Source organism: Castor canadensis, chromosome 3 (genome assembly GCF_047511655.1).
Source record: "Castor canadensis chromosome 3, mCasCan1.hap1v2, whole genome shotgun sequence".
Classification (NCBI taxonomy): domain Eukaryota; kingdom Metazoa; phylum Chordata; class Mammalia; order Rodentia; family Castoridae; genus Castor; species Castor canadensis.
This window is the reverse complement of record NC_133388.1, coordinates 125,658,631-125,685,877: the sequence shown is the minus strand read 5'-3', so window position 1 is coordinate 125,685,877 and position 27,247 is coordinate 125,658,631. Positions and strand designations below refer to the sequence as shown.

At 38.5% G+C, this 27,247-nt stretch overlaps 1 protein-coding gene, 1 long non-coding RNA gene and 1 other non-coding gene across 6 annotated transcripts in view; 1 reads left to right on the top strand and 2 right to left on the bottom strand.

Moving 5' to 3' along the window:
- Nucleotides 1-4,345: 4,345 nt before the first annotated feature.
- Nucleotides 4,346-27,247, bottom strand: part of LOC141421665 (uncharacterized) — a 68,636-nt gene continuing 45,734 nt past the window's right edge. Inside the window, exons 2-4 of one of the 2 annotated variants that reach the window (XR_012446332.1) lie at nucleotides 17,106-17,253; nucleotides 14,296-14,504; nucleotides 4,346-10,570 (exon numbers count right to left, since the gene is read on the bottom strand). This is a non-coding gene — a long non-coding RNA (uncharacterized lncRNA). Of the gene's footprint in view, nucleotides 10,571-14,295; nucleotides 14,505-17,105; nucleotides 21,329-27,247 lie in introns of those variants that run through there. The other variant, XR_012446331.1, reaches the window with a different exon arrangement.
- Nucleotides 13,699-13,895, bottom strand: LOC141421944 (U2 spliceosomal RNA). Its single transcript, XR_012446625.1, has one exon. It is a non-coding gene; the product is annotated as a U2 spliceosomal RNA (small nuclear RNA).
- Nkain3 (sodium/potassium transporting ATPase interacting 3) overlaps nucleotides 22,215-27,247 on the top strand; it is a 698,611-nt gene continuing 693,578 nt past the window's right edge. For all 3 annotated transcript variants that reach the window (XM_074068602.1, XM_074068604.1, XM_074068603.1), the window contains exon 1: nucleotides 22,215-22,494. In XM_074068602.1, the coding sequence (XP_073924703.1) occupies nucleotides 22,441-22,494 (54 nt within the window). In that variant the 5' untranslated portion in view covers nucleotides 22,215-22,440. The remainder of the gene's footprint in view (nucleotides 22,495-27,247) is intronic.

Sequence of the window (27,247 nt, the reverse complement as noted above, 5' to 3'; positions counted from 1 at the left end):
TAGTATACATGAGGTGAATTTTGATATGCATTAAATTTGATGAACACTAAGAATGTGATATGAAGATTTTTATTATTGTTGTGCTGGGTGGGGGTACACTGTGACATTTGTAAATGTTCTTACAATGTATCAAATATATCATACTTGAATGTATCCTCTCCATTCTTCCCTCCCATTCCTACAGTGGTTTCAACAACTATCATTTTTCCATTTACATACATGAGTACACAGTATTTGCACCATATTCACCATCCTTCACTACTTCCCCGTACCATATTCCCAAATAACTCTCCAAAGTGACAGGTTTAAATTTTCCATAGTAGTATATGAGTTCCTTATTCCCAAAGTCCTTGCCATTATTTTACATTTTCATATTTATAATGATAATAAAATCTTATGATTGTTAAATTGCATCTTTCCTCTTTAAATTGTATTTTTAAAGTAAATCAATATTCAGTTTTAGCAACTGTTGTGAATACTTTCTGTCTTTAATTTTTTCTATTTATTTAAGCTCATTGATCCTATTTCTATAGTAAATATTACATTTTAATTACACATTTTGTAAATATCTTATCCAATTTTCAAGCTTGTATTTAATCTTTAAAATGCCTAGAATTTTTATGCTGATATGGTCCAATTTATTAGTTTTTTTAATTCTTCATATTTTTGGTATTTGTTTTTTAATAAACCAATCATTCATTAAATCAAAATCATTGGTTTCCTATATGTACATTTAAAATAGTTTAAATATTCAATTTTATACTTAAGTCTTTAACCAAATAAATATGGGCTTTTGTGAAATGGCATAAAATACAGGTTTCATTTATGTATAGATAGTCAATTATTCCAGCATTGTTTATTTATAGTATTATGTTCCTACAGATTTGTCATTCCATATCTCCCAAGCCAACATATTCAGACAATCCTTAGATCTATTTTTTGATGTTAGAACTATTTTCCCCATTGGTTTTGTTTATTAATGTACCATTGAGCATGAATGAACAATTTAAATTACTATACTTACAATATATTTTAATTTTTGATAAGCTGTTATTTCTCACAACAATAATATCTCTTCCCATCTATTAATTTTTCAATATCAAGTTCTCAGGAAAATACTGATGGGTCAATGGCATATTTGACTCTAAGTGATGTTTGGTGCTAATTGAGCCCTACAAAATGCACTAGATTGGTGGCCATCTATTTCTTTCTATGTAGCCAAGTATTTTAGGAGATTTTATGTATTTATTTTTATTGTTGCGCTGAGTAGGGGTACATTGTGATATTTACAAAAGTTCTTACAATATATCATACCTATTATACATGAATTCACCACCTTTTAGGAGATTTTAATAAAGGAATTACTTATAGCACAGTAGGCCAGGCATAGAAAAACCAGAATGAATGGTGTTCTATTTTGGAGTTTGTATCAACAAGCCATGTGTTTCGCCACTTCAACTGAAGGAAAAAGGAGCAAGAGTGGCTACTGAACCCATAAATATCGTCAGCTTCCAAAGGGGACACTGCACAGAAGCTGTGACACTAAGCAAAGGGACTCAGTCAGCCTGTGCTGATCCTGCAGAGAAGCTGGGACAAACACTCTCTCTTCTCCCTTATTTTCTGCCATTTCAATTGGCTCAATACTGCCAGAAACATGAGGACAAAGAAGACCTCTCAAGTACACAGCTCAGTTCAGCCAGTGTGGAAGTTGGAATGACACTGACCACATTTGGTCCTTCCTGAAACAAAAGATAGAGAAAAAGATAAGTATACTGACATAGACAATTAGTCTAGACATAACCAAGGTGAAACACTGTGGGCAGGGAGGACTATATGTGAAACACAAGATTACTTCATTAATTTCAGCAGTAACAGAAGAGGAAAAAGACAACCTGTTGTACTAAAATACCTCTTCTTCCCAAATATATGGATGCTTTATGCATATGACTGGCTCTGCTATTTCTCAAAGGCCCCATCTCTCCTGATCTTGAAATGAGACTCAATCCAGAGCAGAGCCCACTACTGACTGATTCTCTTTATTACAAACAGGGGATTTCCTCAACCTTGGAAATGTTACAATGTTAATTGTTTTCTGAGATCTGGCTGTGAGATCCTTGTCCTGCTTCCTTTCTTACCCTTGCCTCTTCACAAATGCTTTTTTGGAAGACTCTTTTTTATTTTGGCTAAATGTTATGGCTGTCACCTGAATTTTTCAAACAGAATTTGTTTTTAGTTTTTTCATTTTGTTTGTTGCTTCTATCTTTATATTAGAAACCCTAGAGTTTATCAGATAGAAATTGATATTAGCATAGGTAATAGCTCTTGTTTTCTATTTATTTTGTGCAAAAGTGTGACATAATGTTTGAATTACCTGAAGAATAAAATATAAAAGAAATGTTTTACTCAGAACAGCATGTTAAAATGAACATAGTTTAGGGAACTGGGGATATAGCTCAGCAGTAGAAAGCTTGCCTAGTATTAGCAAGTTCTTGTGGTTGATCCCCGGAACCACAAAAAAAGAAAGAAGGAAAGAAAGAAGGAAAGAAAGGAGAGGAGAAGAAAAGGAAAGAAAGGAAAGAAGGAAGGAAGAAAGGAAGCAAGGAAGGAAAGAAGGAAGGAAGGAAGGAAGGAAGGAGGCTTAGATTCTGTTATCAGCCAATTTTGCTTTCTATTATTTCTATCCTGCTTACTAGATGTTTGATATTAAATAAATTATTGTTCTTAGAACTCCCTTTCCTTATCTGCAGTCCTTGGAGGACTTCATTAAGACTAAAAGATGTAAGAGCAATGCTTACCATATATTAGTCACTTAAAAATTGTTAGTTCTTTTTCTTCCTTAAATGATTGAGGGTTGAATCTTACTAAAAAGGAAGAAAAGGAGAAGGAAGAGAAAGAATAAGGAGAAGAATGTCTATGGAGACTGGTTTAGTAAACCTAGATATCAATATTATTTTGTGATATTTATGTAACCACACTGTATCAGAATATCCTCCAGGTTAACCAAAAGTCTTGTGGCAGAAGAACAAAAACGTGTATAAACAAAATCCAAGACCATTCTCTAGACTGCTAGCTATGAAACAAACTGTTCAACGAAGGTAGTTAAATGTTCCTAAGATAAATATGATCATCTATTTTGTTGACACACACAGTGTGTTTTAATTTTTTAAACTAATCATGATAATGGAATACTGGGAGGGATCACATTTTTAAAAAATCCATTTTCAGTCTTTTCTTGACAATCTTCAGAGATGGCCTGGCAGGGCAGATTCAGACCTCAGCCAGGCAGCAATTCACTGAGCTGAGTAACATCTTTCCCCTTAGCAGACTCCTCCCCATTCGTGGCATCCCTGTCTGCCTGCTTCCAGCCTCATGTCCTGCCTGGCCCTGCATGCATTTCTAGTGGCAATGCCTACTGTAAAGATTCACTTATTAAAACAAAATTTCTGGAATATTGTTTTATTTCTTTACTCACCAAAGCAAGATGTTAATATAAAGATAAAAGACTTAAATTTTGAGTAGTAATATTTGAACCACCTGTAACTATTAAATAACAAATAATTGGGTTGATCAAATAAATCTACTATTAAAATTACTGAAATCCTTTGTAACAGCTGGATTTTCTTTTTTCTTTACAGCTTTGAGTAAAAGATGATATTGTTTGTTCCAGATTCTCAACTCTCTGTAGCTTTGAATCTTTTTTTGATGTCAAACAGGGCTGACTGCAGGGAACTCTTTGTGCAATTTAATCAGGTTAATTTCAATTTTAAGTGCAGGAGACAGGCCTGCTTTTCATTGCCTCCTTTGTGGAGCTATGATGGATTGGCTTGTGTTGAGTTAGTAAGATTTCCAGGAAAAGACACCACAAATGCTGTCCTCAGCAGCCTGTTCACTAATAAATAGACCTCAAGTCTGAAGATCAGCCACTTGCTAGTGTGAGAGTAGAATAAAGCTCTGCTGCAGCACAGAATACATTTCACTTCATAGTCTCATTTGAAAGGCCTTCGGTACTTACATTCCCACAATTCAATAAGAAGCGCAAGTAAGGAGTCACTGTCTGCAATAATATATAGACTTGTTAGAACAAGCACTGTAAGAAAAAAGTACAGTTTCATGCTAATCCAAATATACCTTCTAAACATATTCCTACTTTACCAGATCTATTTATAAGCAGTTTATAGAAATATTTTTGTCAAGTATCTGTCTAGAATACACATGAGATAAGCTCTTAAAATAACTAATTTATATTATTTTGGTAATATAACTAAATAACTAAAATTATTTTAAAATTATTACTTATGTGTTTGTGCGTGTGTTCTTAAGTGTAAAATATCAAGTTATAATTTGTAAAGAGGCATAGCTATACTAGATTGGGAAAATTGAAATGTTTCCTAATAATTTTCTTTACTTTTTATTGTTTGAATTCTTCCAAAGAAAGAAAAATAGACCTCAAGTCTGAAGACTTGAGATAATCATTAAAAACATCCAAAAGATTATGTAACCAAATTCAATGTCAGTCTTAAACTACAATAAGGGAATTTTTTAAATTGTTCTAATCAAAATAACGTCTGCCTCTTACTACACATTTGCCATGGCACGGGGAGGCTCCCTGCTTTACATTAACTTACTCATCTAGTTCCCACAGCTCTCAGTGCCTTTATCGTCACCCTCCTTCTACAGAGCAGGACCAGGAAGAAATGTAAGTTTCTCAAAGCCAATCTTTGTTGGAGCAAAATTCTAGCCCAGCAATCTGGGTCTGGAGTTTTAACCACAGCATTGTGCTGCTGGCTTCCATTTGTCAGATAAATATGCTGATGTTTTGAGTTACAGTTAAACTTCCCCAATGCCTTCACCAATAGACATGACCATTAGATATGTCTATAGGGATCACAGGGCACATCCATTCTGCCCCTCCATGTCACCTTCCATTTGTTTGCAGTGCTCTTGGAATTTCCTGACCTGAAGAGTCTGGTGAAGCTGGGGGGAGGGACAGTTGGATAAGGCATCACAGAACAGTTGACATTCCTTTTTCTGTTTTTTATTTTTATTGGCATGTATTTGTTGTACAAAGGGGTTTCATCAATGTACCACATTGAATCCATGCCCTTATCATTCCTTTTTGTTCCCTCCTCCCCCTTCCTGAAACAAACGAAACAGGTTTCATTGTTCTATTTCCACACATGTGTATAGAATATTTCAACCGTATTCGCCCCCTATCCTCTCCTTTCACTTCACCCCTGCTTGCTTGTACCTACCCCAAACAGTACCTATTTTACATTCCTGTCATTCATTTTTAAGGACAAGATTGAACATATGACAGAGAACATGAGATATTTGACTTTCTCAGTCCTAGTAGTTTTGCTTAACCTGAAGATCTCTAGTTCCATTCATTTTCCTTCAAATGACATAATTTCAGTCTTTATGGCTGAGTAATACTCCATTGTGTAGATATACTACGTTTTCTTCATCCATTCATTGGTTGAGGGGCACTTAGTCTGATTCTATAGTTAGGGATTGTGGCTATATGTTGACTTATATTCCTTCAGAATTATGCCCAGGTGTGGGATAGCAGAATCATATGGTAATTTTATCTTAGTTTTTTAAAGAACGTCCATACTGATTTCCATAGGGGCTGCACTGACAATACTATATAAGGGTTTCTTTTTTTCTTACATCACCAGCATTTGTTGTTAATGACAGCCATTCTGCCTGGGATGAGGTAGAATCTCTGTGATGTTTTGACTAGCCTTATGGTTAATGATATTGAACATTTATTCATATATTTCTTAGTCATTTGTATTTCCATTTTTGAAAACTGTGTTCCATTCATTTGCCCATTTGCTAATTATTTATTCTTTTGGTGTTTTGACACTCTTTATATATTCTGTGCATTAATCCTTTATCTGATAAATAATTGGCAAAGATTTTCTCTCTTTTCGTAGATTTGCTTTTGATTCTGGAAATTGTTTCCTCTGTTGCACAGAAGCTTTTTAATTTGATACATTCGCTTTTAAAAATTGTTGCTACTTTCTGAGCAACTGGGGTTCTGTCTTGGAGATATATTCTTCAAAGTTTCCAATCTTACATTAAGATCCAGAAATAAGCCTACACAGCTACAGCTATCTGATTTTTAACAAAGTCCCAGAAATTTACTTTGCAGAAGAGTTAGCTCTTTAACAAATGGTATTGGGAAAACTAGATATTCACATGTAAGAGGCTGAAACTAGGCCCTTGTCTCTCATTCTGTACAAAAATCAATTCAAAATAGATCAACTAGAAGTTGGCATTTTAATTGATCCTTGAATTGGATTAAGAATTTCCCAAGTAGAGCTGGAGAGGCACATAAATTGGAAAGAAAGAAGTCAAATTATCTTTATTTGCAGATGATCTGATCTTATACCTAAAGGATCCTAAAAGCTCTACCAAAAATCTCTTAGATCTCATAAACATGTTCATCAAAGAAGCAGAATGCAAAGTCAATACCCCCAAATCAGTAGCATTTCTTTCTTTCTTTTTTTTTTTTTTTTTTTTTTGCAATACTGGGTTTGAACTCAGGGCCTACATCTTGAGCTGTTCTACAGGCCTCTTTTTTGTGATGAGTTTTTTCAAGATAGAGCCTTGCAAACTACTTGCTCAGGCTGGCTTTGAACAGTGATCCTCCTGCTCGCTGCCTCCTGAGTAGCTAGGATTATAGGCATGAGACACCAGTGCTGGCTACAGTAGAATTTCTATACACAAAACAATTAACAGTCTGATAAAGAAATCAGGAAAACAATACAATTCACAGTAGCATCAAAAAAAGTTAAAATATCTAGATCATTGTGAGAGATCTCTACAATGAAAATTATAAATTACTAAAGAAAGAAATCAAAGGAGATATTAGAAGAAGGAAGGATGTTCCATGTTCATGGATAAGCAGAATCATTATTGCAGAAATGGCTATACTACCAAAAGCAATTGACATGTTCAATGCAATCCCCATCAAAAGTCCAGTGACATTCTTCACCCAGATAGAAAAGTTAATCTTAAAGTTTATATGGAAGCACAAAGACCTCAAATAGCCAAAGCAATCCTGAGCAGTGAGAGCAAAACTGGAAGCATCACAATACCTGATTTCAAGCTATACTATAGAGCCATAGTAATAAAAACAGCATGGCATTGGCACAAAACCAGACCTGAATAAAACTCCAGTAGTTCAGTAGTTAAGAGAAAGCATTGACTAAAGGGACCACATAAAACTTAAAAGCTTCTGCACAGACAGGAAACAGTTACTAGACTAAAGAGACAGCCTACAGAATGGGAGAACATATTGACTAGCTATACATCCAACAAGGGATTAATAACCTCTCAAAGAATCAACAACCCACTGAAAAAACCAGCAAATGAACTGAACAGACGAGTCTCAAAAGAAGAAGTACAAATGGCCAATAAATACATGAAGAGAAGCCATCCTTGGCCATAAAGAAAATGAAAATGAAAATGACATTGAGATTCCACCTCACTCAGTCAGAATGGCTGCCATGAAAAACACAAATAACAAATGCTAATGAGCATGTGGGGAAAAGAATACTTATACACTTTTGGTGGGAAGGTAAATTAGCACAACTGCTGTGATAAGCAATATGGACTTTCCTCAAAAACCAAAAATAGAGCTGCCATATGGTCTAGCAACACCATTCTTAGGGATGTACATGAAAGAGTGTAAGTCAGGTTACAATGAAGACTCCTGCACACCCATGTTTATTGCAGCACCATTCATAATAGCCAAGTTATGGAAACAGCCAGCATGCCCCACTACTGATGAATGGATTAAGAAAATGTGGTATTTATACACAATGGAATTCTCTTAAGCCACAAGGAATGAAATTTTGTTATTTGCAGGTAAGTGGATGGAACTGAAAAACATCATCTTAATTGAAGTTAGCCAGGTTCACAAAGCCAAAGGCCACATGTTTTTCCTCATATGTGTAAGCTATACCTTTAAGATAAATGTAAACATAAATACATGTATGATCTACATTCATCCATATATATATATACACACATACATATATATATATATATATATATATATATATAGAGAGAGAGAGAGAGAGAGAGAGAGAGAAAGAGGGAGAGAGAGAGGGAGAGGCAACAAGACTGTATTAGTGGTCTGTCTGAAGGGTTTATTGGAAGCAGAAGTAGGAAAGCGATTGCTAGACAGTGAAAAATACTGAAACATTGCATCTGTGTATGAAGATAATATAACAATATAATGCACTGCACTATAAGGTGTTGTATAATAGGGGAATAAGGCAATAGAAAAAGAATAAGTAATGTGGAGGGGCTAATCTGAATAAAGTACAATATATAAATGAACTGTCAAAGTGAAATTCCCTTGGCCTATCAATGTACACTTAAAAAAAATGAAGGACAGAAAGGTAAATCAGATTCTTTCTGAGGATTGGCATAAGGAGAGAATGAAGGAAGGTTGATGTAGTTTATATTCATGTATGAAAATAGAATAATAATACCTGTTGAAATTGTTCTTAAAAGTTGAAAAGGGGCATGAGGGAGAATTATGAAGAAAGTGAATCAAATTAAGGTTTATTATAAGCACATATGTAAATATTGCAATATTTCCCCCCATACAACTAATAAAAAATAAGCAAAGATAAGCTACTCTTGGTAAATTGTCAGGTTACAACAAAGGCACCTGCATACCCATGTTTATTGCAGCATTATTCACAATAGCTAAGCTATGGAATCATCCAAAATGCCCCACAACTGATGAATGGATTAAGAAAATTTGGTATTTATACACAATGAAATTTTATTCAGCCACAAAGAATTAATGTTTTTCATTCACAGGTAAGTGGATGGAACCAGAGAACAACATCTTGAGTGAAGTTAGCCAGGTTCAGAAGGCCAAAATCATATGTTTTCTCGCACATGTGGAATATAGAAATATTATGAAAAACAGGTCGCAATAAGGGGAAGTTACACATGAGAGGGGTAGGTAAGAGAAAGAAACTAAGAAGGTGAACATGGTTGATGTACTCTTTATACAAGAATGAATATAGAATTTTTAAACCAGTTGAAACCACCATAAGAAAGAGACTAAGGTAGAATGAAGAAAAATAGAGGAGATGAACCAACTGGGGTTATAATACATACATACATGGAAATGTCACAAGGGAACTCCCTGTGTAGCTATCTTTACCTTATATAACCAAAAATGTCTTTTTCTTTTTTGCTTTTTTCTTCTACAAAATTGGAGAACAGGAGGCTGGCAGAGCAGGTGGGGAGTCCATCCCAGTGGGAGTGGGGAGGTGGTGGGGAAAGAGGGAAGGAAGGTGAATATGGTACAAATGTTGTGTGTACATGTATGCAAATGCAAAAATGATACCTGTTGAACCTATTCTAGGAATGGGGGAAGGGTGGAATAAAGGAGAATGGAGGAGTATCAAGTATGATATATTTGATACATTTTAAGAACTTTTGTAAATGCCACAGTGTACTACCCCCCCAGGACAACAATAAAAAAGAGGGAAAAAAAAGAAAACGTTTGTTAGCCACACATATAGTTTTTGGACAAGCATCTTCAATGATTTCCATTTTTTCTCATTAGAAATCTCCCCTCTGGGGACCAGGAACTAGAGAAAAGGTGAGATCAAAAAGAATTAACCTAGAAGGTAACACACACGCACAGGAAATTAATGTGAAGTCAACTCCCTGTATAGCTATCCTTATCTCAACCAGCAAAAACCCTTGTTCCTTCCTGTTATTGCTTATACTCTTTCTTCAACAAAATTAGAGATAAGGGCAAAATAGTTCCTGCTGGGTATTGAGGGGTTGGGGGGAGAGGGAGGGGGCGGAGTGGGTGGTAAGGGAGGGGGTGGGGGCAGGGGGGAGAAATGACCCAAGCCTTGTATGCACATATGAATAATAAAATTAAAAAAAAAAGAAATCTCCCCTCTGCACCACTGTCTATCTGACCATGCATTCATGACAAGCATGCATTAAATCCCTTTTATGAGTCACAAACTGTCTAAGAGCAGAGGCAGGCACAAAGGAGGAGCCACAACTTCTGCTTGTGATAAACTCTGAAGAAATTCTTTCAGCTTTTGACCTAATATGCCTGTCCTTTGGGATAATAACTCAGTATTTGAAATGAAGGCTACCATCAAGTATTTTTTTTAAAAAAAAAAGAATTCTAATCTTCCTACCTAATGTACTTCATGGGTGTGACAAAATTTTCAGGATTCTTAGGACTATTTTAGCTCTTCTTTTTCTACCATGACAAAAGGAAATAAGTCACTGTATTTCTAGAGTTAAACAAATTTCTTTCCCCCATACCTTCCCTACTCCATTTCAGCAAAGAAACAGGAAAGCCAAATTCCTTTGTCACTTATTATACCATAGCATAGAGGAAAAGCTGTCATGGAGCCAGATTCTTTAGTGTGTACAGCAAATCCTTGATTGCTATTCACTTGCAGAGGGCACGTATCACTGGGAAGTGGTATGTGGTGATATTATCAGGCCTAATCCTCCTGTGCCTTCGTCTTGACATAAATTTTGTGTGTTCTTTTTCCTGAAAAAAAAGAACAAAATCATTTGAGCATCTTGAAAATAGAAATGGCTGAAATTAGAATTCTACATGCCAGATAGATGTGCAGACACATGAACTAATTGTACTATTCACACTCAACTATATTTCTTATTGCTACAGACTCAATGCAGAATAAAGGTATTTTGTCTTTTGATTATGTTATTTAAAAACTAGACAGGCTTAACTGATACTATAAGATTTGATAATCTTGATAATTTCAGTGAATATTTCATAATTCATTATGAAATAATGAATTCAAATCGAAAGAAAAAATGTGCCAACCTACATCCTGCCTAGATTTATGCAATGCTTTTGCCCACATTGAAGTAGGCAGGTTGAGACATTTGTCATATCCAGGTTTTACTTCCCTTCCCAAATTCCCTGCTGAGGCTGGGTTCCACTGCTACTTGGGAAGGCTGGGATTCTACATCTTGCCATGTGTTTGAGCAAATGACTAATAATTGTCTCTAAAGGTGACCTATCCCATGGGCTTACATGTTAGGTTTCCTCTTGTTGAGGAGAAGACTAGTACATGTAGTAATTCTCAAAGATGGCTGACTGAGTACCCAAATCACTGTGAGGTTGTTTTTCCCGTATAGATTTCTAGGCCTCACAGTTTCAGTTATGGTAGTAAACACTGCTAAAAAGTTCATTATAATGAACTTTAATAGTGATAAATGTCAGTAAATATTTATTTCTTGCTGACAGGTAGGAATTGGATTGTAGTACAGCTTGGATGGTGCTACAGTGTAAATACTCGTGTCTCTTCCAAATTCATATATTAAAATCTAATCACCAGGGTGGTGGTGTTAGCAGGTGGTTCCTGTAGGAGTTATAGGGATTGGTACCCTTACAAACAGGCTTTCAAGAGCTTGCTAGTCTGTTCTACTGTGTGTGGATATAGATGAAAAGTGCTGTGTACAAAGAATGGGCCCTCACCAGACATTGAATCTTCTGGTGTTTTTATCATTGACTTTGTAACCTCCAGAACTGTAAGGAATAAGTTTCTGTGGTTTATAACTGAGTGCAAGGTACTTTTATTATCACAGTCTGAATGGACTAAGAGAGCTGGGTTAAGATGGGCTTGGGATCAAATGTGTCCACATGTCTCTTTCTAGAACACAAACAGAAGGAACAGTGGCCACCTGGGACCTGTATTCTTTATGGCAGATGGCAGGAGCATTAAGAAGGTGAATGAAGGCATGTTATAACTTTTAAAGCTCCCATTTGGAAATGATTTACCCTAATTTCTGCCCACATTTCTTGGGCCAAAGAGAAATACATGGCCAAACCCAGACCAGTATGGTAAGGAAGTATACTCTGACTCAGGGGAAGGTAGAAGTTATGATCAATGTGGATGGGGGGAATGTTCAGGGTGGGGGTGCTGAGGGCCTAGTTGTAACAAGCTGTCCAGGTGATTCTCTTGAAACTAATCCTGCACCTGTTGGAGGATTGTCATCTTGGTGCCATTACAGAATATGGAATCATTTGAGGAATGATGGGCTCTACTCCATCAGAGCTCAAAAAATATGTACTGATTTACCAATAGGTACTGTACAAAGCTAGGTAGAAAATGTTACTACAGTTCATGTAATTCAGTAATAGAAGGTACGTGCAAGTTAGAAGAGGAATAAGTAAAGGGGCGCCTCATACAAGGAAGGCTTCCTAGAGGAGATTACACCTGAGCTCAGTGATCATAAGGGGGAAACATTTTCTAGAGATGGGAAGTGCGTGAAGGAGAGGGTTAGTCTAGGCAGAGAATCTTACAAGAAAAAGTGAGTAGTTTAAAAGCAAAATAATAAATTGTCCAGAGTGTCATACGTTCTCCAAATCTACTTCCTTTTACTTGGTCCCAGAGCTACACCATATTTTTCAGCCTTTTTGCAGTTGCATGTGGCCCTGTGGCTGATTACAGCCCATGAATGAGGCCAGAAATGATATAGTCTCTTTCAGGTCCAGTCCTTGAAAATCTCCCACATGTAGATCGTTGTTCTCTCACCCTTTCTCTTTATTTAGAAGAATGAATGAGTGTGAAGACTCAGACAGAAGGTGCTAAGTCACTGGACTGTCATGTGGAAGGGCCTCCAAATTAAGTGGGAGTGTTTGCATGAGTGAAAGATAAAGTTTCAAGCCACTAAGATTTAGGATGTTTATTTGAGCAGATAATATTACTCCCCTTAACTAATGTAGTTTACATATGTTTTGCTGATGGCAATTGATGGCTCTGAGGCAAAAAGAAAGGAGACAGGAATCACTGACTAAACGCATTAGTCATTTTTCTGGATACCTCCTGGGACATTCTGAGAACCATGTGATTAAAAGATATAGCACCTCAGAATGATAAAATGGGCAAAGCATTACTGTAAACAGGCAGCCCTGCCCAGTTTAAGAGGTTTTATACTGAGACAAGCATAATCTCTTATAATCTGTATTGATGGCAGGTGAACAATGATGATATTATTCTTCTAGCATCTTCTTTATTTTAATGTGTGCCCCCAATGGTTCCTATTTAACTGCAACTGCGGAGATCTCCCTCCTCCCAGTCTTTCAAACTTGGCATTATCAGTCATTCTACAAGACCTAAAGAAAAAAATCCAGTTGGTGAATCATCACATGCCTGGAATTAAACAGTAAAGTAGTAAAACCTCTGAGTTGAAGATATAACAAGTATCACAGGTGTATGTTTCTGCTTCATTTCAGACTAGGATACTATCTGGAAGTTATTCTTCCTGCTAAAAGAAATAGAGACATAAAGGCTTTGCCTTCCTTTCTAATATGAGGACTCATAAAAGAGTCAAGCTCTGCCAATTGGAAATGAGCCCTTCCTAGAGATGTAAGGGGTAGGCAGGCAGGAGAAGCCCTGGACTAAGGCAAATTTTCCTGAATAGAGACTCTAAGTTTTGTACTGAAAATGCATTTGAGCCATCAGAGACTGGTAATGTTTGACATATAATTATAGCGAGGGTCTCGACATGAGTGTGATTGCTCTATTGGAGAGCTTCATGGGGAAATAAACACCCAGAAGAAGGCTTAGCAAATCATCAATACCAGAAGAGAAATACACTCGACCAAACAGAATTAGATCTATTTACCTATATTTTATGTCTTCTAAAGGACTTAACGTCCCTGGAAATACTGCAATATCAGGCCTGTGAGTGGAGTGGTTATAGCAAGCTCATGCTCCACCTGCCTGCTCTAAAATTCCATTTAATAACTGGTTCTTGATTAGAAAAAGTATCATATATTCAACTGATAAGAACAGATAAACTACAGTTGATCTTAGTCAACTGTAAGACTAAGAAGCAATTCTAGTTGCCTCTTGTTAAAAACTGTTTCTAATCTTCAGTTGTTAGGGAATGGAAATGCCCCCTGTGCAAAATCTGTAATATTATTTGTAGTACATGTGAGGCTTGGTTTCATGCTCATGAGTTGCAGGAAGTTCTAACCTACATTGTGGGTTCTGTTGTTATCGCCTAGTTATCTTTGTAAAGTCTGAATTCAAAGGCTATTTTAAGTAGCATCCTACTGTGCCACAAATGGACAGAACTGGTGAGTGCAGCTGGGTCTTAGTTTGGGGTTTTATGGGAAGAATTCAAATGCAAGCAATTTTATTTTGAAGGTGATCTCTGGAAACCATGGTAGAGGAGTGAGGGAGTAAAACCACAAAGAGGAAAGGCTAGAAAAAGGTAAATTATAAAACAAATTACCACTTTGAGCCACCAAAGCTGATGAACTCTGGGAGCAGTACAGCATAGCACCTCATCTTCTTCAGGGTCCAGGGAGCCAGATGCTCTCTGTCACAGGCTAAGTCACTCTGAAGGCGGCATGGGTTTCAGAGCTGCAGCCTGTTGCAGCCTGTCCTGTAGGTGAAATACTGGTGCTAGCTGCCAACAGGAGGAAGTGGAACCTCTGTGTACTGAAATGGCAAGACAAGCAAATGAGGGCCAGGCAAATATAGCACCTACTATCTTTTTTTTTTAACTACTAGGTTTTGAACTCAGCACCTCATGCTTCCTAGGCAGGCACTCTATTAAAGCCCTTTTGTCCATTTAGTTATTTTTCAGATAGGGTCTTGTGCTGCTGCCTGGGCCAGCATTAGATTTATGATTCTCCTGTTTCTGCTTCCCACATACCTGGGATTACAAGCATGTACCATGATACCCAGCTTGTTCTTAGAGACAGGATGCCACTACCATTTTTGGGGGGGTGGCCAAGCCTTGAACAATTATCTATTTCCCACGTAGGTGAGATTATGGGAATGAGCCATCAGGCTTGGTCTGTGAATACTGTTTTAGCAAGACTTTTCCTTGAGTGGATTTGCTGCTTGATAAGATTAGTTTTGTACATTTCCTGCTCTTTAACAGCACAGGTGACTTCGCTACCCACTGAGTATCTATGTCCAGGTATTGAGGGTGGTTTTTTAATCAAAAACTGGATTTCTGTGCTTTTTAGTTTTTTCTTTTAATAAATGTATCTTTTATGTGTGGCGTAAAAACTGAGCTACATTTCCAATTGCTTTAAACGCCATCAGTTCCCTACTGCTGCCAGGTATAAACACATCACAGAAATCACACTGGGTACAAACCCCAGGTAAAAGGGCACTATCTAATAAAATGGACTCTCCTATGGTGAGTGGCACCTCTTCTAGATGAGACTGTGGCCTTGCTGGGGTACATTTGGGATCCAATGAATGCAAAAGAAATGGATGCAATTTGGCCTTGATGGCCACTTTTAATTTTCAAAACTGTTCCATCATATCACAGTATTTTAAAGAAATGATTACTCTTTCTTGTGACCAATTTCATTTTCTTAAGAACAGAGAAAGAAATTATGTGATTTTGTTATTTTTAACTATTGATTAAAAATTCTCTCAACTTCCTGAGTGAAAATGGAGAGCTGGCAGAGTGGCTCAAGCAGTAGAGTGTCTGTCTAGCAAATGTGGGGCCCTAAGTTCAAACCCCAGTACTGCCAAAAAACCAAAAAAATGAATGGGGACCTAGAGGTGTGGATCAGCATAGAGCAAATATAAATCCCTGGGTTTTATTCCCAGCACTGAACAAAACAAAACAAATAAAAAACACAGGAAAAAATAGAACCACACTCATTTTACAAAGCTTATCTTTGTGATTTTTAAAAATAAACAAATGGTACAATTTGTGTATTGGTATAATCCTTTAGGGTTTTATATGTATACTAAAATAGAATGAACAAATAAACATTCATATTTCTCTATATTAGTCTGCGTTCATGTATTTTGTGTACTTTTCTGGTAGACGATTCTTTTTGTATTGCATATGCCTGCTGTGTGTATATACATAGCACATTTTGCATGATTGTTCCTCATTTTAAATTATTTATTTTTGGAATAATAGACTTGAGAAAAATTTGCAAGACTAATACAAAGACTCTGTTATCTTTCATTCATGTTAATGGCAACCTCTCATGTAACTTATTGGCATCATCCAAGGTTGATTCTTCAGCCACACAGACACGTGTGGATACATGCTCCAAGCTCAATCATCTGATAGCAACATGCTCTCCACATGTGATAGGGCAAGGTCTCCTTTGTTTGGTGTGGAGTGGGAGTGTCTCCTCTGCATGGTGGAACACTTACATGCATGCACACATAAAACATTTTGGGTGGCATCACCATTCCCTGAGACTACTAGTGCTTCTTTTCACTTTCAGCCATGCTGCCTTCACCTTTCCTTTGTTACTGTCAATTCTTAGAGGTCTGACTAAGCCAGAGGGCAGCTGAGCTAAATTTTAATGGTAATAAGGAAGTTTTTGTGTCCTTAATAAAAGAAATCTGACTCATGGCTCCTACATCACATAGTAGGCATGCAGTAACATTTGTTGCACACAAATCTGCAGTGGATGCTGAAATTCAGTAAATGCTTGACTTGTTGGTTGGGTCTGCTCAGTGCCTGACAGTAGAACATGCTAAATGCATAGTATGGCTGTATTAATTATTAATTAATTATTAATTATGTATTAATTATGGTGACCAGATCAGTGTGGCTAGACTGTTAAAAGATGGTGCTTGGGTATCTCTCTGAAAATTTAAAACCTGTTATAAATAATATTTCTTGAATCAAGATATTTCTAGGGAATTTTCCTTATCACTTTTTCTTTGGTAGTTCTCTCACTCTTTAGGATTTCAATTATCCTGAAAATCGTCTACATCACTTATCTTTCCCCCATTTTATTCTCATCTTAGCCACAAGAAATAGTCTTCTGAGAGGGATTTTTAAATGCTAAGATGTAAAGCACTTATATCTAAAGAACTATCTCTCTTTTAGGGAATAAAAAGATATAGAAATTGTAACTGCAAACTGTTCTCCCTCCTCCTTTGCTACCTTTCCATCCTAAACTTTCTGGGGCATATATTATTATGCATGGCAAGAAAATTCTAAGTAAAATAGTAGTCTTAACAGGCATGAATGTACTGGAGTCCTTAAGAGGCAAGTTTCAAATTCTCCATACATGTGTGCCCACATTTTGCATCAGTGCAAACCTTGTATTTGCTCCAACTGAGCTGACATATTGTTTTCCAACTGTCTGTCAGTTAATGAAATGAAGCCAGTTGTAAGAAGAGGTATAGAGGATTATATTTGGTTTGCTCCAACGAAGTCTCAAGATGGGACTCAAAATTAAGCAGGCACCTGAGAAAAAGCACATATTTAATGATGCATATTTTAGAAAATTCACAATGAAGACAGAAAGCTTAATAAGGCTATAAACTACTGCACTCAAAGAAAAATGCAAAACCAGAAGTCTTAAACAAATAAAATAAATAACCAGACAAAAGCAGTGAAATAATTGAGAACTTAATTTGAAAAGAATCTTAAGAAGGAACTCAAAGCTGTCATCCCAAACCTTAAGAGAGGATCTTTAATCTGAAAATCAGAAATCCAAAATGCTTCAAAATCTGAAACTTTTTGAGAGCTAACATGAGGCCACAAGTGCAAAATTCCATACCTGACCTCATGTTGCTGTCAGAATGCAAGCACACTAAAAATGTATGAAATTACCTTCAGGTTGTATATGAAACATAAGTAAATTTTATGTTTAGACTCAGGTACACCCCCTAGATATTGCATATGTATGTGCAACTGTTCCAAAAATCCAAAACACTTTGGTTTGAAGAACTTTGGATAAGGGATACTCAATCTGGGCTTGAAAATCTTGTGGAGCTGGGCACTGTGACTCACACGTGTAATCCTGGCTACTAGGGAAGCAGAGATTGGGAGAATCTCTGTTTGAGGCCAGCCCCAGAAAAAAGATCTCAAGACCCCATCTCAGCTAATAAAAAGCTAGGTGTGGTGGTGTGCACCTGTCATCTCAGCTACACTGGAGGTGTAAACAAGAGGATCATGGCCCAGCCTGGTCATAAATGTTAGATCCTATCTCAAAAATAATCAAAGCCAAAAGGGCTACCAACATGTCTTAAATGGCACAACACCTGCCTCACAAGTCCAAGGCCCGAGGGGCCTGAGTTCAAACCCCAGTACAAAAAAAAAAAAAACATCCTGTAAGGCCGAAAAAGTTGGGAACCAAAAACTACAGAAATCTGTACTTCCAGATCTGGCTTCTCAGCGGTGTTGTCTCCCTCCCCCACAGTTATTTTTATTTTTGACAGCTGTCTCTACTCACAACTTTAAGGAAGATAAGACTAGAGTTTCTCAAAAGGAATTTTATCAAGAAACAAGTAAGTAAAAAAAAAAACTGAGACAAAAATAAATAAATAGCAATAAGAAAAACTCTACATACACTGAGATGATATTCAGACATGTGCAGGCACATACACACACACGGAATTCTTGCTATGTACCATGCATGCCGCTACTGCACACACATTCGCCTTGGTCCACTTTCTTCTGCTATAACAGAATACCAACTGGGAACATTATGAAGAACAAAACTTTATTTGGATCGAGAATCTGGAGGCTGAGAAGTCCAAGATTAAGGGGCTACTTCTGATGGGTGCCTTCTTGCTGTGCTGCAACATGGTGGGAAGTATCACATGGCAAGAGAGTATGATGAGGGGATGCAGAAAGGGGTGGAATTCCTCCTTTTATAACTAACCCATTCACATAAATACCCACTGATGTTATAACAGCATTAATCCATCATGAGGGCAAAGCTCTTATGACCTCATCACTTCTTAAAGATCCTAGCTCTCAATGTTATCAAAATGGCAGTTAAATTTCGACATGAATTTTGGAGGGCACATTCAAATCATAGCAATATTCAACACTATATGAAGCATTATGTTAAAGATATACATAGGTGATCATTCTTTCAACAAATATTGAATTTTACTATTGTTAAAAGCACGAAGGAAACAACACTGTATCTGAATAAGGATACGGGAAATCACACAGTAAGAAAAAAAGTGCCTTGAAGAAAAGTAAAATAGAGCAACTGGGCTGCTATTTCAAATAGTGTGTTCCATAAAAGGTGTCCACGCAGTTAAGGCTGATACCCACATGGGGCCACGGTGTATGCTGCACCACAGCGGGGGGATAAAAGCAAATGTCAAGGCTCAGTCCTTGGCAAAAGTCATCCTATACCCCCTTCAAATTTGGGAAAAACAGTGCTCACAGGGCAGCAAAGTGACTTTTCTGATATTCTAGATGAGGAAGTAGAATAAATGACCATATATGTGATGAGCTGCTCTACTTAAGTTGTCATTTCCTCTTAGATTGGCTTTCCCAGATCCTCTTCAGACACTGTCCATTACTCTCATTTTCTACTCTCTTCTCATCTCCTTTCTTTAAAAGTTAGGTAATTTCTTTTAAACCTGGCCCTCACTAGAAGAAAACTGAATGAAAGCCCTTGGTACTGCTCACCTCTTCCAGAGGGGCTATACCTCATTTGTGTACTCACTCTTCCTTCCTTCCTGTAAGCCCTTGTGGGGAGGGCAGGCAATAGGATCACTTACCTTTTCCCAACTGGCAGCCAGCATGGTCCTATACATCATGAGTAGTTAAGAGACAACTGTCGAAAATATCAGAGAGAAGGATGGAGGAAGGAAGGAAACAAAGAGGAAGGAAGGAAGCATTTTAGTTGGGAAGACGAGAATAAGAAACTGCAGAGAGAAATAAAGGTAGTTTCACACAGGTTTTAGACTTGTTATTATGCTATCTTTGTTTCTTTAAATATATTTAAGGCAAATGCATTTTCAACTGTATTAAATTACACAAAGAAATTCCAATCTGGGTTTCTAGCAGGGGGAAGAAGGGGAACGGAAAAAATACATGGGAGTGCCTATACTCTCCTAAAATCACAGCACATGGGTGGTACTGACTCAGGAGGTTAGATCAGTGCAAATTACTGTGGCTTCTTCTGAGGGAATAGTCCACTCTCCTGCTGATATTTGCTACTCATGTCCCAAGTTCCAGCGGCAGGATGGTGAATGTGGATGCCCAAGGGCTCTAGAGTCAGATCAACTGCCTTCATTTTCCAGTTGTTTCCTCTCTCTGGTAGTCAGAGGACTCGCCGTTCCTGTCTTAGCATGTTCATGGGGAAGCTCAGAGCACCCACTGCATGGGGTTGTTGTGAGGATTAATGAATGAATACATATCAAATCTTAGACTGGTGCCTGGATTCTGACAAAACCTCAATGCATGTTAGTTGTTATATTCTACTTCCTAAGTGAACAAATAAAACCATAAATAAAGATAAAGTGGTAAATCTATATACTTTGGAGAGATGAAGTATTACTGTCTTTATTACCATCACTCATGACAGTCTCTGGAGATGAAGACAGTACAGTAGTTTCGGGAAGATATGGACAGAAGTCTTGTTCATTGCTTCTCACTCTTCTGCTGCTTGCTACAGCTTTTAGAGGGGTCAATGGCCTAAGACTTTCTGCAGTGCTCTCTTCCATATGCTAAATTATTTATTTGTCAGGGTCCTTTTTTCCTATTGTTTACATCCACCTAGAGTAAAGATGAGTATGTTTATTGAGCATAAAGGCAGCCATCTCTCATAATCTTTGATCATGGATGTCTTAATGGTTGAGTTTTTTTTTTTTAAGGCTTCTGACTCTGTTTCTCCCCTCTCCCTGAAAATGGACAGAGATGGATCATAAACAATGACTGTTTTTGACTCTTACAGACCCAAACCCGGGTTAATTCATGTGTCCCTACTAGAATTTCAAAGATATCATGAGAGGAATTTCCTGGGAACTAAAACTGTCACGTTATAAATATGTGTCCTGAAGGAGCATTTCAGAAAGAACCAATTAATTGCAAAACAAATAAAAACCGAAATCCCTTTAATGCCTGAATGGCTCAAGCAGTTTTCAAGTATGGAGCAAATGTTTTAAAAACGCAAGGATCTTTCGCCACCTTTTCTTATCAGCCTATCACCAAGAACCCAGGAGGGCAGCAGTGGGTTAGAAATTCTGTCTCTGTGCCAAATTCTGAAGAAAGTCTTGGCGGAGGCAAATGGCCAGAAGGCTTGTTGAGGGTTCTGTTGGCGTGTTCCTGAGCTACTTGCACAGTTCCACTGACGCTGATCCCCCGTGGAATTTAATTCTCTACAGAACTCAGCTTTGTTCTATTAGGCGGAGAAAGGAAGAGTTTCCTTGGGAATCATGGAGAGTTTTGCCCGGGATTTTAAGATCATATTATCTTTATTCCGGAAACACTTCCCATTTCTATAAAAAGCTACGCATTCTCTTCTCCATCTCCTTTTTTCTCACGCCTGAATCAGGATTTCAAAGGCCTTTCGGTTGAGACCTCTGCGTCAGTTCTCGCAGCGTCCAGGCCATCCATCCCTTCTCCGCAGTGCCCCTGGCCAACCAACTCTGTCTAACTTTTCCCTTGCAGACTCCAGCAGGGGCGCCCTCCGGCAACCGACTGCAGCCGGCAAAATCGAGCACAGCCCAAAGAGCCCGGGCTGAGCACCCAGCCAGCGCCTGGCCAGGCGAACCACCGCGTCCTGCAGCCACGGGAGCCCACTGCCAGGCAGCCTCCGGACCTCAGCCTTGCCCTCCGTGGCGCTCGCCCACCTTTGGCTTCTCTCTTCTCGGCATTTACTACTTGGACACCAAATCAAACCATTCCTCTCCACCTCCAGGAGAGCTCAGCTAACCCCTGTTCCCTCCTTTGCAAACCTCTCCAACCGCCTTCCCATCCCGCAGCAGGAAAGCCCAGCTCACTCTTCCCAGTTGCACGGATCACCGCGGGGGCTCCCTCACCGCCGGCCGCCCCAATTCACACTCATTCGTATTCATTCTCCTCCTCTCTTGGTTCCTCTTTCTCTCCCCCCAAAGACTCCTAACAAGACAGGCTGATATCCCCAAGTGGCAAGACAGGCTGATACCCCCAAGTGGCACTCCCTTTCATTCATCCCCTCCCAACACAGAACACACACACACACACACACACACACACACACACACTCACACACACACACACACACACACACACACACACACACACACTCCGACCCAGACAGCCCACTCCACTTTCCAGACGCCCACCTCCTCCATCCTCTCCTCCCCTAAAGAGACATTCACCCACTCACCATCTGTAGCCTCCTTCCGTCCCCTGCCCCGCCCGCCCGCCAGCTCGCCCACCAGCTCCCCCTCCCCAACAAGCAGACCTGCACAGTGGGAGGCAGGGACCCCCGCCAGACGCTCGGGCCGCGCGCGCCGCACTGACCTCCGCCCGCCCTGCCGGGAGTCTAACAAAGGCGGGCGCGAGCCCCAAGCCCGGAGCCCGAGAGCGGCGAGCGGCGGCCGCAGGGCCGGGAGTGCCTGGCCGGGCTGCTCCAGAGTCAGGAAGCAGAGGCGTTAGAAAACGAGGATCTGTCGCTGCTGGGACGCCGCCGGCACCATGGGCTGCTGCACCGGTCGCTGCTCGCTCATCTGCCTCTGCGCGCTGCAGCTGGTGAGTGTCCCGCGCGCCCCTGCTCTGGGACCAGTCCCTACTCTCGGGGACCCGCTCTTCCGCGCACCGGCGGCTCCCGGCCAGGGGTGGCAAGCGAGCGAGCTGGCACTCCAGCCGGCTCCCCTTCTCGCCGCCCCGGCTTCGCTCTCGCAGCCCTCCAGCTGTCCGCATTCGCGGGTCGCTCCTGCCCGCGGGAGGGCGCGGTCTCACTTCTGGTTCACTGCGCCCCCGCCGGGCGTCGCCACGCCGTCCAGGGGCTGCTGCTGAAGCGCCGGGGAGTGAGGGATTTCCCCGCCCCTGTCGGACACCTGGCTTCAGGACCCTCCGCATTCTGCTGAAGTTGCATAGGAGCCTGTGGGCTCTCTCTTCTCGGGATGATTTCCAGTCATGTTAAGGCTGTTTAATTAGGGGGGGCGTGGGAATACTTAGGTTTGAAAGAGCAGCACCTCAACTCTTTAGTGTTCTCACCTTCAGGGGTGGTTGAGGAACCTGGAACTCCAGGAAGGAGATCTGCCTGCGTGCTTTTGACAGAGTAATTTCTGCCTTCCAACTCCCCTTTAGATTTTGTTGAAATGTTTCATGTTCAGTCAGCGACAGACTGACAGCTGTCATCAGGAAGAGAACAGAGTGAACCGGCTTCTTTGGCTTTGTGCCTTGAGGAGGGAGTGAGTGGAATGGGAAGCTGGAAATCGGAGTGGAGAGAAAAAGACCTCTCAGTTCAGAGAACATACTCTTGATCCCTTTGGAACTGGACTGACCCCGTGGTCTATTCCATGGTCACTGGAGGTCAAGGTCAAAGACTTGTGTCAGGCTTTTGTGTGTGAGAGATTAATAGACATTCCTTTTATTGCACTTAATAGTCTGTAGGTGCTCTGTCACATTTTCTTCAAAGCCTTGCATTTATTTTGTCACAAACCACAGAGGTGTAACTTGCACATTTTGACAAGCTAGGGGGAAAAGCTTTCAATGAACTTTACGGAGTAATGTCAACTCTTGCAAGACTCATTAACTGAAGAATGAAATAATGCTGTTTAATAGTCCTTGTTCCTTGAAGGTTTTTTTTTTTTTGTGTGTGTGTGTGTTTTCACTTTTCCTTTGCTTCAATTTTCCAGTCTTCCCTAAAAGTCTCACTTTGGATGTGCTCCTTTTTCATGTAATGCACAAATAATTTCTGAATTCATAGGTTTGCAATCAGTGGCTCCTTGTTTTTAAGCCTCTTGGACAATCTATTCTGTACTAAGAAAAACTTACAGAATATATTTTATAGTTTCCTTGAAAACATAATTTTAAAAAATCACTCAAACATGAATGTTTTCTTTCACTTAAGGAAAAAAGGTGAAGGGTTTTTAGGAATGGGTGTGCATAAATTTTGAAATCTTTGGTTCTGTAGGATTGTGGACAGGCATTCTAGATTGTATAACCCATAATAGCATGATTCCTATTTTACATGGAAATAACACATAAGGTTTTATGAAGCAGGTTATCAATATAATTATGGTTTTCCTAATTGGTATTGTAATATTTGTGGATATATATCTCCACAAATATATATATATATACATATACATATGTATATATATATATATGTATGTATATATACATATATATGGTAGTCCTGATCATCCTCTTTTAAGCTTCCTGCTATCACTGGCATGACAAGTACTTGCCACTTTCTCCAGTTACTGGTTGAGATGAGATCTCCAAAACTTCTTTCCCTGGGCTGGCCTGGAACCTTGATCTTCCCAATCTTAGCCTCCCAAGTGGCTATGATTGCAGGCATGAACCACAGGTGTCCACTGATGATACACTTTTAAGCTTTCATTCTTTAGCCCAGAATGCCCCAGTATACAATTTCTCCATTGATGCAAATGCATCTTTTGCTTCAAATCTTATTTCAAGATTCTATCTTCTCTGTGAAGTCTTTCTTGATGCTCTAGGTAAAATCACTTCTGTTTCTTTCATCTCATTGTCATTTGCTTTCTCTGTTGTGACACATTTCATCTTTTCTTAAATTACCTTAAGATATTTGCATATACCTTTCATGACTAAGCTATAAGCAGGAATCAAACATTACTCATTGTTTGCAAACTCTGCAAGTTCCTTAGTGTTTATATTAGGAGCTAAAGCATACTTGCTGAATTTATGATAATACCTACTATGTGGAGTCCATATAGAGTTTTGGCATAAACATTTCTTTTGACTCTTAAGATTATTCTCTAGAAAACATATCCATTTCACTGATTTGCAGATTAGGAAGTTGATACTCATAGAAGAAAACAATTATTATTTTCAAAATCAATAGCTTTGGGATGTAGGAGACAGTATGGTGATGATAAGCACTTAACATCTGGATTTCAAACAAAGCAAAGCATATGTGTACATTACATTTTGTATCATACATGATATTATTTACATAAAGGATGTGCAGATTCCATTGACAAATTTTAGTAATAAAAATGCAATACTCTTTAGTGTACATTCCTTATAGCCAATTAAATCTGGCAGAATCCTTGTGCTGATTTTGACAAACTCTTGGTTCTCCATTTCTGACGTTAATGCTAATTAGTTTTTTTATTTGATTTAAGGAGAAATAGAAAAATGAAACAAGAAGATAGTATTGAAACTTCATCATTAACATGAACAGATTTTTTGCTAAATTGGATAATAGCTTCTGCATATTTAAAAGTTAATTTTTCAATTTCTTTTGTGCTATTGACAAAGTAATGGTTATAGGCATGACATAGTTTTAGTTTTAATATGCATTATTGAACATATTTGTCCAGAAATTGCTTAAGTCTAGGTAATCAATGAACAATAAGTCACATCCTGATTTGTAGCATTTTTCAATTTCTTTGATCTAAATATTTCCCTCTTTGCCAATTTCAAGTACACCTTCCATTTTACTGATAAAATGGGCACAAACAACCTCAAAACCATAAAAACAATGGTAAAATAATTAAAAAGGGATGGATTTTAAATATTTAATACCTTTCATTTTAGTATGATTTATTTAAACTTAAATTTGTATAATTTAATTTTAATACTGGTTGTGTTTAACAATTGATGCATAAAATTCCTGAACATTTAACAAACCAATTCTCTAGCCCATATAAGTCTGCTCTAGTGTACCACAGAATAGGGCCTCTGATCCCCAGATCATATCCAGTGCTCTTTCAACTGAAAGCTGCTGTCTTTCTTTCCCTTTCATGTTTTTCTCTGCTCCCACCAACTGTTGGAAGAGGGAAATTTTGAACCAGTAAAAGAATGTGGGTGTGGAGAGGGAATAGATTCATTGATCACATTTCCTGAAGAAAATCTTCAGGGTATTCACTAAGTCTTGACTGCAAGATAACTAAATAAATAGCACATTAGCTCCTCCTAAAATTTAAGCAAAAGGAAGTTTTACAATCTTATTCCCATTTCATTTGAACTATATAACCCTGCAGAGGGAAAAAAAAGCAAACTGGGGAATTCTAATTGGAAAGAACTTTTTAATCTGTGGATGACTTTGATTTACCAAATTTGTCTTCTACTTTCATCTTTCCAGTGTTCTGGTCATCTCCCATCATTGCATTTTCTCTATGCTTCTACTCCTATGCAGATTGTATGCATTAGGCCCATGTTTTATATTCATACTCCTGATTTTGCTATATGAAATTAAAGCAAAAGTGAAAACCCTAAATGCATGACCATAGAAAGTTGTGTGAAGAGAATCTTTTTTGAAAAAGTGATTTGTGTTTCACTAGTCCATTTTCATGAAAAAACTTTTAAATACATATTGTGTAATGATATTTTCAGTTTTGATTGTTCTATATAATACCATGTATTCTATTGTCAGATATGTATAGTTTAAGACCTAAAAAGAACACCTGAGCATATGCTTTTGTGACCACACTTCTTTTTTGGTGGCACTGAGGATTGAACTCAGGGCTTCCTTCTTGCTAGGCAGCCTCTCTACCACTTGAACATGCACCCAGCTCTTTATTCTCTTATTTCTTTGGAGAGAGGGTCTCACTTTTTGCCCAGGCTGGCCTGGACCTCAATCCTACTGTTTTAAGCCTTCTATTGTCACTGCAATTATAGGCACATGCCACCATCCCCAGCTTTTTACTGTTGAGATGGGGTGTCCTGAACTATTTTTTACCTAGGCTGGCCTGGAACTGCAATCCTCCCAGACTCAGTCTCCCAAATAGCTAGGATTACAGGTGTGAGCCACTGATACCCAGCTTAGTCACTACATTTAAGTGACACTTAATTGCATGTTCTAAAGTGTAATATTAACTGCACATGTCAGTTTAGAACCTTTTTCTCAGAGCTGCCTCTGAAAAGTTGGAGTTATTGTGTCAGCTACTGTTCATACAAAGCTCTAGCCATCTCCCCAACATTGTAAAGGTCAGACACTAAGGTATGCTAAACAAAACTTTGTGGATGTTACCAGGGGAGATGGGTTATACTTTGCATCATATTAAGATGAAAGCTGTACTTGCTATTAGAAGTAATAATGAGTGTAATAAAAGTTAAAGCTTTCACCTGACATATTGATGGTCACAGAAACCTTAAAAAATTTATACAAACAGTCAGATTTTAACTAATAGATGAATTATATGTTTTTATTTTGGAGAATATCTTCTCAAATTAAAGAAAATTAACACATTTTTCTCACAGTGAAGCCAAAGTTTAATTAACTTTCTATACTGCCTTTAAACTATCTTGTGAGCAAATTCACCTGTGACACTAAAATGTTGAAAGGAAA